At 38.4% G+C, this 19,292-nt stretch overlaps 1 protein-coding gene across 4 annotated transcripts in view; it reads right to left on the bottom strand.

Moving 5' to 3' along the window:
• The window catches only part of IL12RB2 (interleukin 12 receptor subunit beta 2), an 80,581-nt gene that overhangs the window by 39,426 nt on the left and 21,863 nt on the right, over positions 1 to 19,292 (bottom strand). For all 4 annotated transcript variants that reach the window (XM_045835444.1, XM_045835445.1, XM_045835446.1 and 1 more), the window contains 2 exons: positions 18,611 to 18,761; positions 8,269 to 8,348 (listed from right to left, as the gene is read on the bottom strand). In XM_045835444.1, coding sequence (XP_045691400.1) covers positions 8,269 to 8,348; positions 18,611 to 18,761 — 231 coding nt within the window. The remainder of the gene's footprint in view (positions 1 to 8,268; positions 8,349 to 18,610; positions 18,762 to 19,292) is intronic.

Genomic DNA, 19,292 nt, shown 5'->3' on the forward strand with positions numbered 1-19,292 from the left:
ATTCTTGCCATGAACAAAAGCGGCTTCAGTCTCACTCTGACAAATAAGCAGAGCCCTAATAGGAAAAAACACCTTTCAAATAAGCCTTTATTCTCTCTCTCTCTCTCATCGTCCTCCACAGCTACCTTAGCAGTCTTACTCATTCCTATGGTAAAGTGCTCAAAGAAGGGGGACATTTCACGTCATCTTGGATCCAAGGAGCTTGCCTGGTGACTGCTGTGAAAATCTAGCTGATCAAGTGATCTAGTATATAGAGGTGTGGATCTGAACGGTCAGTGACAGTTCCCAGAGTTGAAAATATCAGTGAGAAGGTGAGGTTGAGGTGCTTAGATAAATATGGTATCCTGTGAGTTATGCTTGTATAAAATGTCAAGCTCAAGTTTTGGGATAAAGGTTAACCTGTCTCAGACAATTGGTCTCCTTAACCAAATTCAAAAACTGGCCTAACTTGTCCAACAGGGTCCTTGGAACAAAAAATTCAATGAGCCAATGGGAAAACAAGTATTAATCCAGCTGGGCTGGTAGCAACTGAAGCAACTGAAAACAATATAATTACTTTGTTTTTTTTAATAGCAACATAAAGTTTGCAAAAAGTGAATATCATCCATTGCCTCTGGATTACACTTGACCCTGATGGAAAGGAATAGCATCACAGAACAGGAAGGGACTCTACAGATTAACAATTATTCCAACATTTCCTTTTATCAATGGGGAAACTAAGCCCTGGAAAGATGAAGTGACTTGCTTAAGGCCACTCGACGGATGAATGGAGGAGGTGAGAGTGGAATCCAGGGCTCCTGACTTCCAGACTGGCGGGCCCACTACTCTAACGTCTGCTCCAGTCACTGGTGAGCTTGAAACGATGAACTGGTAAGTATGGGCCACCATGTTTCATAGCTGGAATCCCTAGTCACCCTTCTGCCCCAAAGTTGCAAAGCAGCTTCTCTAATTGTGAGGTTGTGGTACATTCTGATGTGGAGCATCAACAGTGGACGTGAGGTCAGCAATTTTGGAAAGGTGGAGAGCCACAATTCTTTTTTTCCAGAGACAATGGCCCTGACTCACAGGGAGAAAAGCTGTCAATCCAGAAGAACTGTGACCTGTGGAGCCAGCTGGGTCTTTCCAGATGAACTTACTTTTGTTTCAGCATTTATTTGGGTGAGTGATAAGGGAGAAACTATCACCTATTGGGCCACACCATGAGTCAAGAGCTTTACAGCTATTGCTACATTTAGTCCTTCTAACTCCCCACTCTGATCAGGGTACTGAGGCTTGGAGCAGTTAAGAAACTGACTCAAGCAGTCCACACAAAGAAATGTGAGATTTTAGTGCGCCCCCTGGTGGATGTGGGAGAGGAAGGAATGCCTGGACCATTTCTGGTGTCCCTGGGGATGTCTGGAAGAATTGATACTTCTTGTACCTTCTTATTCTTCTTCTCCTTTTTAAAGAAAGTCCTAACCATAGGACATTTTTCCCATTGTTTTTTAGAGAGAAAGGAAGGGAGAGAGGAATGGAAAGAAAGAAACCTTGATGTAAGAGAGAAAAGCATCGATTGCTTGCCACCCTTATGCGCCCAGACCAGGAATTGCACACATCCGCACTGGGGATCGAACTGGCCACAAGGTACATGCCCCAACCAGGAAGTGAACCTGCAACCCTTTGGTTACAGGACGATGCTCCAACCAAGTCACACTGGCCAGGGCTGCTTGTGCCTTCTTGGGCAATGCTGAAGCTGATCTCAAGCCAGTGTTCCTATTGTCATTGTCACCTCTCCTATTGGTAAGAGTAAGGTAAAAAAAGGAAAATCTGTCAGACTGCCTCTTGTCTTCAGTTTTCTTTCTGTTCTATCCAGTGGGAAATGATTTAAAGTAGTAAACTCGGCCTTTCTGACTTTGGTTTGTCTGAGAAGCAAAGAGTGAACAGCTCCCTCATAAACCTATTATAAGAGTTCGCTGCCTGAAAAGGCTTTCAGCATCCAAACTAACTGAAGGAGGGTAATCCATGATAGGACAAAACTAACACATGTCACCATGTGTTAGAAAAACTAACACCATGGCTTAGAAGACACTTTTTCACAATTCTGGTTAATCTTCACAACAACCTCAGGTGGTATATACTACTGCCTACTTACCTGTGAAGAAAATAAGGTACTGAGAGGGTAAGTACTTTGCTCAAGAACACACAGCCATTACGTGATAAAGCTGGGACTTGAACTCAGGTAGTGTAGCTCTATCTGGAGGATGAACTCTTAACCACTGTGATGCTAGCACTTAGTAGACATTCCCCAGATGTTGTGCTACATTGAACTGATTTAATTTCTAGTCCTACCTTGTGGTAGTCACCCCACAAAATTTCTACCCTGTTCTGCCACTAGAAAAACAGCAAAATAATGGAAGCTTCTATAAGAGCAAAACTTTAACTCCCTTTCCACCTCTGTTTTCTATCTTCTGTTAATTCTCTGCTACCTACTCTTACTCTTTGTCATTGACTTCATCTGTTATGCAACCAAAAATCTCTACATCATAGCTGGTGTAATATGTGTGACTAGTAAGTGAGGTAAAGCAGCCTATTCTGTCTGAAACTACCTTCTGAAATTCTGTGCCAGCCTGTGATGGGACAGGGTTTGGGAAAAGGAAGGAGATAGACTTGAACATTATGACAAACTATTGAAATCTTCCCATCTGCTGCTTTTGTGTTTAAGCATTGATTCTGAGATTGGATACATCCTATAATTACTTGAGACCCTCAGGCTCCTGGCGGCCTGTCTTCCCTGGGGACTTACAATAGGCCTTTGTCCTACATCAATCAGTCAATACAAGTCAGATTACAAATAATACTGTCTACTTTTACCGAATCTCTTTCATAATGTAGAAGCCAAAAAACTCATCCCTTCATTGCGATGTGATAGAGGTTGGAATAGTCTTCCTACAACATAGAGAAATACACGGGCAAAGAGGCAAAGCGAATGTAGTAAATGAGCTGCCTGTGGTCCTGACAGTCTTTCCAAACCTGGGCTTCATTTTCTCTTTATTCTCCCCTCGTGTGTTTTGAGGGTAGCTGTTTATTTAAATAAATTACTTCATTTACCAAATGAATAAAGAAATCACCAAATCCTTTCACCATTAATGTAATCAAGAGTTCCCTCACTCTCTTCAGTGTCACTTGCCAGAGCCCCAGAGCCTCATTGTCCACTGCAGCGGGTGCGGCGCGGAGCCGGGCAGCCTGGCTGGCCTGAACTGAGAGGAGCTGCTGCCTGGAGGGCGAACATGCCGCCACTGCACTGGGCTGATGCTTAGTAGACACACCAGTTTTCAAAGACTTAGTAGGGAAAAAAATGTAAAATAACTCAATAATAAAAATATTGGTTACATGTTGAAATGAAACCATTCCAGATATATTTGGGTTATCTTTTAAAAATTAATTCCACCTGTTCGTTCTTTTAAAATGTGACTGCGAGAAAATTTGGAATTAGCCACAACTGGCTTGCATTTGAGGCTTGCTTCGAATCACTTCCCTGAAGTGATCTTTCTTTATGGGCTGAATCCATAGTTCCCCCAACTGTGCTTCCTCCCTTGTCCTGGTTCACCTGTTCTTCTGGGGTCAGCTCCACTGTTACCTTCTGAGAGGTCCTCTCTAACTCCTTATCCATTCCTCCGCTCTACTGGATGAGCCCGACCATCATCCCCACAGCTGAATCTCAAACTCCTCCTTAGTGCCAGAGTGCCCTCATCATCCTCACTCCTACTCCTGATCTCCTGCTGGACTGCAAGTTCAAGGACATGAGGGCTGGATTTGTCTTGTTCACTTCCATATCACTGGCACAAAGCACACACAGTGTCCAGTACTATAGACTGGCTTTAATATATTTGTTTGAATGAATGAATGAATGAATGAATGAATGAAGTGAATTCAGCTTCATTTACACACAGATATTCCTCTTCCAGACCTATGGCCTCAGCTATAATTTCAGAAAGTTTCTGATTTGCTATGATCAAGATAGTGGGAGGACTAAGAAGAAATTAACAGAGGAAACTGGAAAGGTTAATGTGGCTTTACCCATTGTCATATCATTTCACATTATACCTATATTTGTATCTATATCTTCATTTATATTGATATATACACAAGGTGGTTTTCTTCTTAAAGGATACATGTTATATTAGCTGGAATGAAAGTGTATTGGACTCATATTGTTTCCTTTGCTTAGATTAAGGAACTCTGCACAGAAGATGACAGAATCTGAGGGACAGAATTGCTAAAAGTCCCCTGCGAAGGCCTCTAACACAGGACGGGTTGTTTGTGACAGACAAGCAGTTTCTAAATGTTATTGCATTTGTTGTTTTAACAATACCCAGTATTTCTATTGTATTTCATGGATTATGTTGTACTTTTGGCTTCAGCAAAGAAAATACTTTTTCTTTTAAAAATAACTATGGCAAAAAATAGTACAGGATATTTTTGAGGAAATACAGCTTTCAAGAGAAACCAATGGGTGGGAAAATGAGTAACTAGGTGGGAACCAGAGCATCAAAGCAAAGGCCTCCTTTACTCCCACACACTCACACATTCACATTCATGTAGATACACACTGATATTCACACACATCCACACCCACACTCATATCCACAGGCATACCTTCCACACACACTTATTCACTGCTGTGGCTTAAATGTTCATGTGTCCTCAAGATTTACTTACTGGAATCCTAACCCCCAGTGTGATGGTGTCAGGAGGCAGGGTCTCTGGGAGGTGATTACATCATGAGAACAGAGCCCTCGTGAATGGGATTAGTGATCTTATAAAGGAGACTCCACAGAGCTCCCTGCCCTTCCACCATGCGAGGATACAACACGAAGTCTGCAACTCAGAAGATGCCCTTCACCTGACCATGCTGCCAGCCTGATCTTGGACTTCCAGACTCCAGGACTTCGAGAGACAGATTTCTGTTGTTCATTCATCACTAGTGTATGATATTTTGTTACAACAGCTCACATGGACGAGGACATTCACATAGGTGCACTTATACTCACATACATATTCGTATATACATACTGACACCCACATCTACACTCATATCCTTCACACATATGAAAGGCACACACATTCACACACACACTCACACATACCCTCTGTACTCACACACTTCTCCCACACACATGCACGTACACACACATCACATACACTCACATACATTCATACATTCACATGTACACTCACAGGGACTGTGCCCATTCAGCACCTGGTTGTTCTCCTCTGATATAAACATCCTGCAAAAATGAAAGGTCATCTCACATTTCTGCCACTGCTAGAGAAGCATGCTCTCACTTTGTTCACAGGCGAATGGGCTTTTACTTGGGACTTCCTTTGGTGCCAACACCTGAAATTCCCCTCTCTGCTGGGTGGGGTGTACTCTGACTGGGTTTCCCAGTATTAATCAATGTTTAAAGAAAAAAGCCCCACCACATGTATGTCTTTGCTTCTTTTCCCCAGTGAGGTCTAATTTGGGCCTCACCACAAAGCCCCTGATGTGGCTGCAGCACCTCTTTCTAGTCTGGCATTCATGAGTGACATTTGTCATGGCACCACCCCATCAAATGCCCACACCTGCCTGAGAGCAGCATGAGGAATCCCGGGTCAGACGAGTGGGGCAACAGTGAACGGTTCCCCACAGAAGGGACAGTGATTTCTGCCCAGGAAATGCTCCCAGAAACAAGTACCATATTAGCTCTACTTGGAAATCACTTGACCTTCCTAGACCTGTTTCCGCATTTGTAAAATGGGTAGCGGGACTATCAACAATGTGTGATGCTTCAGTTCCCTTTGGCTCTAGAGGTCTGTGATTCTGTGGTTCTGTGACCCAATGCAGGCCTGCTCGCCTAAGTAACTCTGGTCAGTGTTTTATTCCCACTTCCTGGTGAGTAACTATTTGGGGTCACTGAAGAAGCCCAGGATTTTGCTGCAAAGGACTTAATTCTGTAACGGCACTACAAAACTGAGGACTAGATCCAACTTTCCTTAAGAAGTCTCTCCGGCTGGATGATCACTGAAGGCTTGGAAGGTGCACTATCATCACCACTATCAAGTTACAGAAGCTTCTAGTGTTTGCATTTTTGATTTCTTATTCAAGCCAGTTCCAGTTCAAGCACCTACAATTCTGGCTCCCCATAAGGGAAGAGTTTCTAACAATAAGAGATGCCCATCATGGCACAGGCTACCTACAAAGTGGAATTCTCCTTGTATCAGAAGGTCCCAGCTGAGACATCTGTCTGTCCTGGCCAATGCGGAAGCAATGTTTAGGAGAGGAAGGGTGGATTGGAAGAGGAAGAGGATTAAAATCGTTTTGAATTGCAAAACCTCACTTTATAATATAAGTTTCTCGAGGACTAGCGGCAAGATCAAAATGAGAAGCAGTGTAAATTTGCATATGCACATTTTCTAAGAATTACCGGTGGCTGGCAACTGTTTATTTTGATTCAGCTCTGATACATGACACTTGACCCAGGATACTTCGGAGTACCATGATCACACCATGCTAAATTCTGTTACAGTGAGAAGCACAGAGGCATGGATGACACTGAGTACGTGTGGCTTTTGCCCTCAGGATAAAAGTTCATAATGTAATACCATTTAATTTTTCTATGTGTCCTCTCATTTATAAATCCCCACAATGGTCTTGTCAGTTACACAGATACCAGTATCATTACCCCCACTCTACAGAGAAAAATCCTGAAATAAGGGGAATGAAATGAGGCTAGAAAACAGTATCTTTTCAGATCACTGCTGAGGACATTTTGGGAGGAGAAATCTTTATGGAAGGAGGAATTTTGTTTTTTTAACCAGTCACTTACTGGTAAAAATGAAAACCAAGAGCCAAGAATTGAGCTGGGTTCTTCTATAATATTCACAAGTATGGCTGCTCCAAATGTCTTGCTTTGAGAATTGTCTTGCTATTATAAATGGCTTTATTTTAAAATAAATTTTAAGCTGTGGTTTTAGTTTCAAAGTAAAGAGCTTGATTATGACTCACCAAGCTGTTTATAGTAGTTTCCTCTTACACCAGACATTTTTTGTGTGAGGGAGAAAGGGAAAAAGGGAGGAAGAGCCCATTTGCTGCCTGGCTTATTTCTTAAATACAAAGAAGACTGCAACTACCAAAATCTATCATGCAAACCCCATTGGAGAACTATATATTCATTACTCTGACCTTTCTGGTTTTGTGCTCACCAGCTTCATAATTCCAAAACTGTTTATTTACCCTTAGCTGGAAGAGGTGCAGTGAGAGGTTTTGGGAAATAAGGAGGAATGCAGCTCACCAGAAAACCTCTTATTATGAGCATGCCAATCAGTAGCTCAGTTCAAATCGCATTTTCTTTCAACACAGATGAGTCATGATGTAGCAGAAAGAGTTCTGGATTCTGTTTCAGTCCACGCTCTGCACTCAGTAGCTAGGTGACTTTGGGAAGATCTTCCTCTCTCTGACCCTCAGTTTTTGTATTTGTTAAGTAGGGATACCTAGCACCTATCACACAGGGTTTTGGTAAGGATTAAATGAAACAACAGTGCCAGCCTTTAGCACTTTGCGAAACTTTCACATCCTGTAATTACATAAGGAGGCATTGTTTCCTGGAAGGCTGTTTGATTTACTGCCCTTTTACTACTAGTCCTGAGGAAGAGCTGTTTTCCATTCCTACTCATATTATTTTTTTGTTATTATTTGTGTTCCTGAGGTCTGCAGCTCTCCCTCTCCCTTTTCAATGACTATAGAAAATATATTCCTAAATATCCACATCCACAGATTCCCCATGTTTAATTTCCCAAAAAGTGCATGGTCTCTGCTGGGCACATTGTGTGTAGGAGAGAGCAGTGGGCAGAGAGGGGACAGAAGTCAGAAGAGATGATGTAGTGGGGTCAGAGGGTGGATATGCTTGGGGAAGGGAAGGGACCCTGATGAGAGAAAGATGAGGAAGTAGATGAGGGAAAGACGTGATTGTGTGGAGGAAGGAACTCGGTTGAGCTCTCACCCTTTCCTGGCAAAAGTAAATGACACTGAGTCAAGTATCTTGAAGATATGGCTGTGAAAACGAGCTCCAACAAAATCTCTGAAACCTCATCTATGAAAGCCACCATGAAGATAAAAAATCTTTTTCCATCCTTGAAATGTATTGTTCAACTATATAATTCTCTTTATATGTCAACTATATTTCAATAAAAACAAAAAATCACAAATATATAATTCTCCTGAATTTCAAATTGACATGGAAAACTTACCTTCCAGAAAAGAGAAATCTGTTGTTTACTGTAGTCAATGTTCTGTTTCATGTACCAGACATCTAGTGACCCAGTAGGCTCTGATTTAAAGAGGAAAGAACATATTTTCATATAAATATTTACATATATGTAAACACATACACATATACAAGTATAAAACCTTTAATAGTCAATGGGTTATTTGATAAACAATTCTGGGAGAGTAGGATTATAAGATACTTTCAATTTTCTTTGTGCCCCAGTATTTTTCTTTTTCTTTTGTTAAACAATGAACATGTATATCTTTGGCCATAGAAAGCTCACAGTTACCTTAAAAACAAAATTTAAAAAATGAGGAGGAGGAAATTAGATTCCTAACTTGCTTTTAAAACATATTAATAAAATAACTTAAAGTGTGTGTGGCTTTTCCTTTTTTATTGGAATGCATCAAGAATTCTCAGTCAAAACTAAAGACATAAATCATAAGGAAAACATTTTTTGATCCTATAAAAGTACAAAATATGAATAATAAACTTTGCACTCACCTCCATTTCTGACCTAATATCACAGTACTATTATTTGGTTTTATGATCACTAGACAATGATCTTCTTGAAAGAAAGGCCTATCTCATGCATCTTAATATTTCTCCTATCTAGCACCATGCTTGGAATATAATAGGCTCTCTTTATATAACTCTTTGTTACATGATGAATGTACAAATCAGGCAACATTATCTACTTGATGCTAAAACACAGGCTGAACTGATAGTAGAAATAGCCACCAATTTATAGGACAATGGTCAAATATGACCTAATTTAATATGAAAAAGTCAATCAAACATGCTTGAAAACTAAATAATCAACTCCTGTGTGTAAAAGTTTGTGTGCACGTGTGTGTATATATGTGGGTGAAGTAGTTTTATTTCTTCCTGTATCAGATTTGTTTTGATTTATAGCCAAGGGGGAGTCAATACAAGCAACCCCTGAAAACAGGCTTCAGTTGCACCAACCTAACTTAGTTAACAGTGACAGTTGGAGTGTAATTGTGGTGAGGCTATAATGAGGTTTATTCTGTAGCAGGAAGTTCCATTAAACCAGATGGAGATTTCTAGAAAATTAAGTTTCACCTGGATAACAGAAGACAAGCAGCCAGGGGAGGAGAAGAGAAGGGGACAAAGGGAGCGAGCACATGTACCAGCACATACTATGGGCAAGTCCTGTGTGGGCTCATTCACAGTTACAGCTCATGTCCCCCTCATCGCCATGACGTCTGCAGCTATATTGCAGTGGTTAAAGTGTGAGCTCCAGAGCTAGGCATCTATGGGCAAATCCCAGCTCTGTGATCTTGAACAACTGGTAACCACATCCTTAAGCCAGTTTCCTCATCTGTCAAGTGAGGATCATAATTCTGTACATCACATGGCACTGTTGTGAGAATTTAAATGAATAGAAGAGTGCTGAAATGTGCTAAATACTCAATAAATTTAGCTGTTGTTTTCTTCATTTGAAAACTGAAGTGCTGAGAGATAAAGGAATTGTTCAAGGTCCCAAAACTAATGCTCAGAGAGGCCAGGCTTTGAACACATATCTGTTTAATTTCATGGTCTTCACTCTGCACCACAAAGTTGCTTGAATCTGAGAAGGCTAATGATTTCTCTATAATTCCCCAGTAGACGTGCCTCTTTTGTGTTCAGTTTCTTCCTTTGTTACTCCCTCTTCCTGCATCTCTTGCCCTCTTTTTTTTTTCTCAACATTCACTTCTTTTCTTTCCCCTTTCTGTCCACTAGTGGTAGTATTTACCCTTGCAGTGAGGACTTAGCAGAAAGAAATACATACATAAAACATCACAAAAATCTCAATCCTTTAGGATTATGAAGAAAACCCAGGAATCAAATTAGGACTTTTTTTCCTGCTAGTCCAGATGCAAAAAAAGGAAAATGTACAGGCAACAGAAGGAAAGGGAACCTGACATGTATTAACCACTTATTATGTGTCAGGTAATAGTTGGACATTTTATATACATTATCTTATTTAATCCTCACATATTGAAGGGGGTGCATGTGATTACACCTAATTTACAGCTGACAAAGGTTAAATGATTTACAAGAGACATACAGCTGGTAAGTGGCAAAACTGAGAGCTGAGCCTAGGTCTCCAAAGACCCTGCTTTTCCATTACAGTTCGTTATGCTGAACAAAGGTCTGAATACTTCACAAACCTGATAATCCAAACAGTGACACATAATCGGGATATGGAAACCTGGGTATGCTCAGTGTCAAAGCCAGTTGACTTGTTCCTTAGTGCTAAATGTTTTCACTTAATCACATATTGGTAAGAAATGTAAAGGAAACATTTATTGCTTTACTAAAGATCTATAACCTATCATTTTATTATAGAGCTAAACATGGAATTCTAGAATCTTAGTCTCTTCAAAGGAGAAATTGCAAGTGAAACTGAAATTTTAATGGTGGCCACCTTCAGTGTAAGCCACTATGGGAAAGAAATCATTAGTTGAATCTGTGTGAGTTTCAAAGTGTAGCATTTCATGACCAGGGGTGTCAAACCACTGTTGCTTAACACAATGTAAGGGCTAATGTTAAAGAGAATGTTTGACATTTAGCTGTCACAAAGTCACTTAAAGGTCTAACCACAGTGTTGTGTAATAATAAAAGACAGATTAAAACTATTATAAGCAGGTAGGAAAAGGAAAGTCAAACGCTCATATGTCAAAGTGATTACAAAACAAATGGGTCCAAATGATTAAATATATAAACATTGCAAAATGAAAGTTGCCTTTCCTGGGGTGAAACTAGCTCCTATGAAAAGGGAAAAATTGTAGGGCTAACTAGAGTCACCAATGGTGGGTGGGGGGGGGGGGCGGAAAGAAAAGATACTTAATTAAGCAAGATATTGGCCTAAATGACTTAAATGACCTTGAGGATTCTTTCAACTCTAAAATCCCCAGATTCCAGGATTCCATGAAACTGTATGTGTGGCAAACAAATGAGAGCCAATCAATGAGTTGCTCTTGAGATTAGCATTCCCATCTGAAGCCCAGGCACAGGGCTGTGGACGAGGGCAACGGAATAGGGGTATAAAGCTGTCCCTTCACAGAGGTTTTACCAGGAATTGAAAGGAAGAATAAAGATCTCTAAGAACAATGAAACTGGAGGATTTAACAAAAAGTAAATATGGAAAAGGCATATCTTGAGAGGTTTCAGGTAGTAGACGAAATGCAATGCACACATTTTTTTTTTGTCCAAGCTGTGCTCTAAGCAGGGCAAGAGAGTGAAACAAGTCATTCACTTCCTTGATTCTTTAATGCCCCACTCTTTAGGCTGTGATATATTTATCTAAAATCTAGTTTTAGGACTTCTGGTCAAGATGGAGGTATAGGTAAACATGGCTAGCCTCCTCTCATAAGCACATGAAAATTACAACTAAACTGTAGAACAACCATCACTCAGAACTGTCAGAAACTGAGTTGAATGGAAGTCTGACAACTATGGAATTAAATCCACATCCATCCAGACTGACAGGAGGGGCAGAGATGTGGAAATGTGAAAAGGGCTGGATCCACACTCACGTGTGGTAGATGAAAATCAGGAGGGATATCTCAGGAATGTGGGATCACAGCCCCTCTTTCTGTCACTGTGCTTTATAGCCTATCATCCACACGGGTGTTCCTTCTCAAAGGCTGTCCTGTCAGCCTGTCCACCTACCCACATTCAATGATATGTTTCTCTCAACTGATGCCTTTGCCTCAAACCCCACTGAGCAAAAGGGAAAATACAGGCCAGAATTCCCTCATCTTTCCACTGTGAACACTTTCAAACTTCACCATCTATTCCCTAACACAGCACCCTCACTGATTTTACTAGGGATGAATCATCTCTACTTCCATCAAAGTTCAATCCTTTAACCTGAGTTCTGAATCCCATCCTCTCTTGCTTTATCAAGAATCTCTCTTCCACTTTTCTTATATTATTAACTTCTCACTCTCTCTGCCAGGCCCTTATCATTGTAGGATTAACTAGAGTCACCAATAAATATGTAAATATACTATATTATTTCTGATTGTAAAAACAGAAACAAAGAGACAAAGAACTTCCTAACATCACATCCCATTCCAACTACTGCCTTGCATCTCTCCTCCCCTTCACAGGACTTCTTAAAGAGTTGTGAATTGTCACTCCCATTATTTCCTCACCTCACACTCACTCTTAACTCATCCCAGCTGAGGTTTTGTGCCCACTACTACTGGTTGGCAGTACACTCTGTGTTGTCATATCTATCACTTGTCTATTCTTATTTCATTGGACTTCTCAGCAGCATTTCAAATATTTGAATATTCCCTCTTTGTTTTTTTTAAAGAAATATAATGTTTCAACAAGATCACAAGTGAAGATCAAGCTTCTTTCTTCATAGAAATAGGGATGTTTCATCCATACTAAAATCAATGGAGGCATTGTGTTAGAGTGCTATAGAGTGCTGATAGACAAAGAGTTGCAAAAGACTATATAAAATACAATCTTGATTATGTTCAAAAACAAGCAAAACTAATAATTGTATAGAGATTTCAGAAAGCTATGAGGAAAGTATGAGGATGATAAACCTACAATCCAGGTTGGTGATTACTTCTGGGGAGGCATGCCAGGGGTAAGGACATGTTGGTAATTTTGTAGTATTTAAATTGAATGGTGGGTTCTTAAGTGTTCATAGTGTTCATTTTGTTGTTATGCTTTAAATTAGAGAGTAGTTTAAACTAGGGCAATCACAGTGGCCATGGAAGTAATGAACAGATTTTGAATACATTCAGGAGATTGAGTCAATTGTTGATATCAGGAAATGGGGGAAAAAGAAAATTTAAGAATAATTTCTCAATTTTTGACTTGAGTATCTAGGATGATGGTGGTGTCATTTACTGAAATAGAAAAGAGTGAGACAGAAATATTTTGTATACATTTTGCTTTGAAGGAAATTGAAAAGTTTTTGTTTAGGCTATATGAGGTTTAGGATGTCTGTTGCCATCTAAGTGAAATAAGAAATAGGGAATGGGAACATAGACCTGGAGTTCTGGAGAGGGTCCAGAGCTGAAACTATATGTTACCAACACTTGGCTAATAAGGTAGAATAAAAACCAGAAATATGATCAGTGGAACAGAATAGAGAGGCCAGAAATAAACCCACTTCTTTATGGTCAATTAATATTTGACAAAGGAGGCAAGAACATACAGTGGGGTAAAGATAGTCTGTTCAACAAATGGTGTCGGGAAATTTGGACAGATATATGTAAAAAAATGAAACTAGACCACCTTATTACACCACATACAAGAATAAACTCAAAATGGATTAAAGACTTAAATGTGAAACTTGAAAACATAAAAATCCTAGAGAAAAACATCAGCAGTAAGATCTCAGACATTTCTTACAGCAATTTTTTTATTATATCTTCTTAGGCAAGGGAAACTAAAGAAAAAATAAACAAATGGGACTATATCAAACTAAAAAGCATTTTCACAGAAAAGGAAACCATTAACAAAATGAAAAGACAACCCACTGAATATTTGTCAATGATACATCTGATAAGGGGTTAATATAAAAAAATTGTAAAGAACTTATAAAACTCAACAACAAAAATCCAATAAAAAATGGGCAAAGGGCCTGAATACATTTACACAATGAAATACTACTTGACTGTGGGGGGAAAAAAAAAAAAAAGGAAATCTTACTGTTTGCAATAGCATGGATGGACCTGGAAAGTATTATATTAAGTGAAACAAGCCAATCAGAGAAAGACAAGTATCATATGATTTTACTTATATGTGGAATCTAATGAGCAAAATAAACAAATAAACAAAGTAGAAACAGACTCATAGATACAGAGAACAGACTGAAAGCTGTTAAGAGGGGAGTGGGGTTAAGGAACTGGGTGAAAAAAGTGAAGGGATTAAGACAAAAAAAAAGACAGACAAAAAATTCATAGACAACAGTATGGTAATTACCAGAGGCAAATTGAGGTGAGGGGAGGTAGAACAGGGTAAATGTGGAATAAGTAAAAGAAAAAAACCACTCAGGAATGTGAGATTTCAAAGAATTCAAGAGAATCAAGTACTTCAAGGAGGAAATAGCTCTCTTCCCCTACTACAATCACCTTGGAGGCCATCTGTTCCAGATGGAGGAAAGCTATAAGATTCTGTTTGGGTTTCACATTTCTTCTTGGTTCCCCTCCTCCAGGAATCTTTTCCTGATGTTCCAGTACACACCCCTGACTCCGAGGATCTGACTAGTTAACACTGTGTCTCAGCACCTGGCATAGTTCCTGATTCACACACATTCCCCACAGACCATTGAGAGAGGCATATTTTTTTCCCACTGGTTTTGGTTTGGAGGGGGCTTCATGAAAAACATTTCTTCCTATTGGGGTGATCACCATCTTGTCAAATAATTAAGCTTAGGCATTTACTTCTTTAGGGGTACATGTTGGGTTTAAAGGAGACTAAAAGGAGAAAGAGGGTAGGGACTGACATTGGATATGAAAGATAACATCTTTGTAATGAAAATGTTTGCATGTAAGTCTCTTTAGAAGGGTAAAGAGGTATTCATTCTCATTTCCTCAAGCCACAAGCAAAGAGACATAAGTATGATACTTGCAAGTTTAGCTAGTTTAGTAGTCAGTGAACTATAGCTCATTGATCAAATCTGGCACATTCCCTGTTTTTGTATAGCCTGTGAACTAATAATAATAGTTTCCATATTTTAATTTTTTTAATAAAGACACTTTTATTTATTTATTTTTAGAGAGAGAAGAAGGGAGAAAGACAGGGAGAGTCACACTGATGTATGAGAGATACATTGATCTGTTCCCTCTTGCACTCCCCCAACTGGAGACCTGGCCTGCAACCCAGGCATGGGCCCTGACTGGGAACTGAACCAGCGACCTTTCAGGTTCCAGGTTGGCATTCAATCCACTGAGCCACACCAGCCGGGGCAGTAATAATGGTTTTTACATTTTTAAATGGTTGTAAAAAAAATCAGAAGGAGAATCATTTTTAGTGACATGTGAAAATTATATAAAATTCAAATTTCAGTGTTCATAAATAAAATTTTATTGAAACACAGCTTTGGCTAGGTATTTATATATCGTCAGTGGCTGCTTGCACACTATAATAGCAAATTTTAGTAGTTGAGACAGATTATATGGTCCAAGAACCAAAAATATTTACTATCTGGAGCTTTACAGAAAATGTTTGCTGATCTCTAAGCTAGATTGTTATGAAATGCTTGCTAACCAAGATGGTAAAATAACCTCTAGTATTGAATTGTTCTTACCTAATCAATTTTAGACTATTTTAAAGTTAAAAATGAATTAATGTGAGGGGTGGCTGTAGCTGGTAACCCAGCATTTCCTGCTTCTTTGTGGACCTCCCACTAAACACCCATGTCATCCCCATGATGAGAAAAGGCTCCTCCTTTACCTCCTCTATGGCACAAGCATAAGAACGTAACGCTTCCTTTAGTAAGTGTCCACAGTAGAGTTTTAGCAAGACCAAAACTTGAAAATAAGACTTTTAAAAATGGTGAATAAACAGACAAACACCAAATTGACAATATAGTTCTGAAGAATGGCTCATTCATCTTTATTTTGGAGTCTCCACCTGGGTGTTCTAAGTGGTCTTAGCACCTGAGGACATTCTCAAGCATGTCTGAACATCAGGAAACCCAAACTCAAGAGTGTTTTCCCACTAAAAGCAAAATATGGTTGCTCAATTCCCAGTATGAAGTCTGCCTCTGATGGAAACTGATTGTGGGACTGTTTCCTGATGTTCTTTCCTCCTACCCCATACTTACTGGTCATTTAAAAGGTGTTTTTCATGGAGGACCATAAATGGAGTTAAAATTAATGACATAGGAAAAGGCCATATGGAGTAAATAGTGGCCTCATTTTCACCAACATGATATAAATAACTATCCCCAACTCACCAGTACACAGCATAATGCTCTCAGTTTTGTTAGCAAAGGATCATTAACTTTGAGTAACTAAAAAAAAAAAGCTTACTAGTAATTTTTTTAAATGCCAAGTTACATATGAGTACATATTAAAAGGATTTAAAGGAAGGAGTGTTAAAAAAAGTTCACACCTTTTAGGTTTACATCAGTTGGCGTTTCATAAAGAAACTGATGACAGAAATAGTGGTAAGAAGCAAAAACCATGCAGCAGCTCAGAGCAAGAGAAAAGAAAACCTACAACAACCCACAGAAAGATCAAACACTGAAAAGGGAGATTCAGACACTGAAAGGAAGCCAACAGAGCTTGGTAACCAGGGTACACTCAGAGTATGGGTTTCCTTCTTTATGAATGCCTGAATTAGCCTGAATAAACACGCTTCCTTGGTTCAAATTCACAACCATCCACGAGTTCTTAACCATAACAGTAAGTGTAGCTGTTGTTATGATGGTGGTTATTTTACAGAATATGAGAAAATTACTGTCGTACTTTGAAGGGTTTTTGATTCAATGGATAAAGGCTTAGAAAAGCAAACCTTTTACACACATCTCCAAAGAGGCCATTGTCAAGAATTCGCAAGCCCAGTGTTTTGCTTGTTTATAGTTTAGCCCTAATGTGATATAACAAGCACTTCTCAGCCTATTTACTACTTTGAACTTAAACATAAAATATGGCCCATTTTAAAAAATTTTGTCTGCATTATGTATAAATAAAATTCAATCCATGAAGTACCTTTTAAAAATGCATTACTTTGACTATGTGTAATAAAAGGATAATAAGAGTAAGCTCTGGATTACAAAAATGGTAATCATGTAAGCAGAGAGTAAGTGGCTCAACATGAAGAGATGTTTTATAATGAAATGAGAGAAAATAAATTGTAACTTGTTGGATGAATTTCTTTTTAAACATTTTTTAAAATATCCTCAACCTTATCAGATGGCTACGCTTTTTTATTTTTTTAAGATTTTATTTATTTATTTTTAGAGAGGGAAGGGAGGGAGATAGAGAGAGAGAAACATCAATGTGTGGTTGCTGGGGGTCATGGCCTGCAGCCCAGGCGTGTACCCTGACTGGGAATCGAACCTGCGACACTTTGGTTCGCAGCCCCCACTCAATCCACTGAGCTATGCCAGCTGGGGCCTAAACATTTTTTAAAATAGAGAAATGTATTTCATACAAGGAAAAGGGAGGAATATACAATTATCCTACAATTTGTATATCAGAAATTATAGTTTATTAATAGGTCCTTTAGGTGCTTGGACATCATTGAGGCATTATTGATAAGTGTCATCAATTACCAAAAGTAATTATTAGCTCAATGTAATGTAATTATTACATTAGAAAATAAATGTAACTTAATCATAAGGCTAGTTCATATGCACACACATCCATGAGTTTCACAAATAAGCATATATATATATATATATATATATATATATATATATATATAAATCTCCAGATAATAAAGCAATGGATTATATGCTAATAACTTTTCCTCTGAGCCAAATTTATGCAAATTATAAAAGTTGCATGCTATATCAGTAAATGAGAGCTTTTGAATACTATATTCAGATGGTTATATCTTGTGTCTCCAAAGATTTGTTAATACTGGCATAATGTTCATATAAGCATTTTTGCTTTAATAAAATATTTAACTATACTTCAGTAAAATTATCTTCCCATAATTACAAAAAAGAAAAGTCCATAGACTGAAAAAGATATTTGAAATCCTTTCCAAAGCTATGGGCAGTCTGTTGGCACTCATCTGAGCTATGAGTCAAAGCCCTGAGAAATGCAACGCTGCAGTATTTGGAGGAGAAAGATGGCTGGATGTTAAATTTTACTTTAAAATGTTATGTCTCCAGAGTCTTCCTTCTTTCAAGCCTTTAGTGGCTTATAAAGCCAAATTAATTTTCATAGAATATGAAAGGTAAAATATAATAAGATTTAACTATGAAAGAGTGAAATTAATTACTGCTTTAGCTTTGTGGCATGAGAAAGTTACTGAGATGGTAAGTGAAATAGAAATAGTAAGTATAATAGAAATAAGAGTTACAACCAAACATTACTGAGGCTTAAGCTTGTAACCAACATGAAAATATGTGGCAAACAGGAGTAGGACTTACCTAATGTTAAAAATTTCCTAGTAATATAAACATATTTCTCTGGACAGTTTCAGAATTTAAATTAATGTGAAAATTATTAATTAAGATGATCATACTTTTTGATTCAGTATCAGTATTTTAGAGATTCCATTCCAAGAAAATCAGTGCATCTTCCTCTTTCTTTCCTTTCTTCCCCTTCCCCACCAATCCTGCTTTCTTTCTTTCTTTTTTTTTTTTTCTTGACACATACCTTCTTCTGGTGTTTGAACTCTCAATGATTCACTCCAGTCACTCCAACTACCTTTATAAAGATGCAGCTTAGAGGAAACCTGAAATTCATATTCTGTAAATGGTTCCAGATCCAACAAATCATGTCTTCCTTTGGCATTTGTAGCATTAACCTTCAAGCAGACAGGATTTTTAAAGATGAATATTAATACTATATTAATTTAAAGAATTTTAACGTAAAGGTAAATAAAATAGACCAGATAACCATTTTTATTTTTTCAGATCTGTCATTTAATGAAAAGAAATATCACTGGCTGGGTTATTGCATATACATGATGTTAATCTGAAATAATAGTGTCTCAAAAAACAATACTCCCGAGATTAAAAACCTACCTATATGAGTTCCAAGGGGGATCCTAAAACTAGCTGAAAAGGGAGTGAAGGTTGAAAACTACCAATTTTGAAAAGGGCCTTGGAGAATTTTCTACATTAGAGATTATTTTTTATTTGGTCACAATTAGAATGTGATACATATTTTGACACTTATACAGACATAGAACTGGGTTCAAATGGAACACTTTAATTATAAAAGAATAATTTGATAAGAAAAATTTAATTACTATACCTCTCTTGAACATCAGCTATATGTGAAACTAACTGATCCTTTGTCATTGTAAGACATTATATTTTACAAAAATACTGGA

This window comes from Phyllostomus hastatus, unplaced genomic scaffold (genome assembly GCF_019186645.2).
Source record: "Phyllostomus hastatus isolate PE091 unplaced genomic scaffold, TTU_PhHast_1.1 phas_contig_209, whole genome shotgun sequence".
NCBI lineage: Eukaryota > Metazoa > Chordata > Mammalia > Chiroptera > Phyllostomidae > Phyllostomus > Phyllostomus hastatus.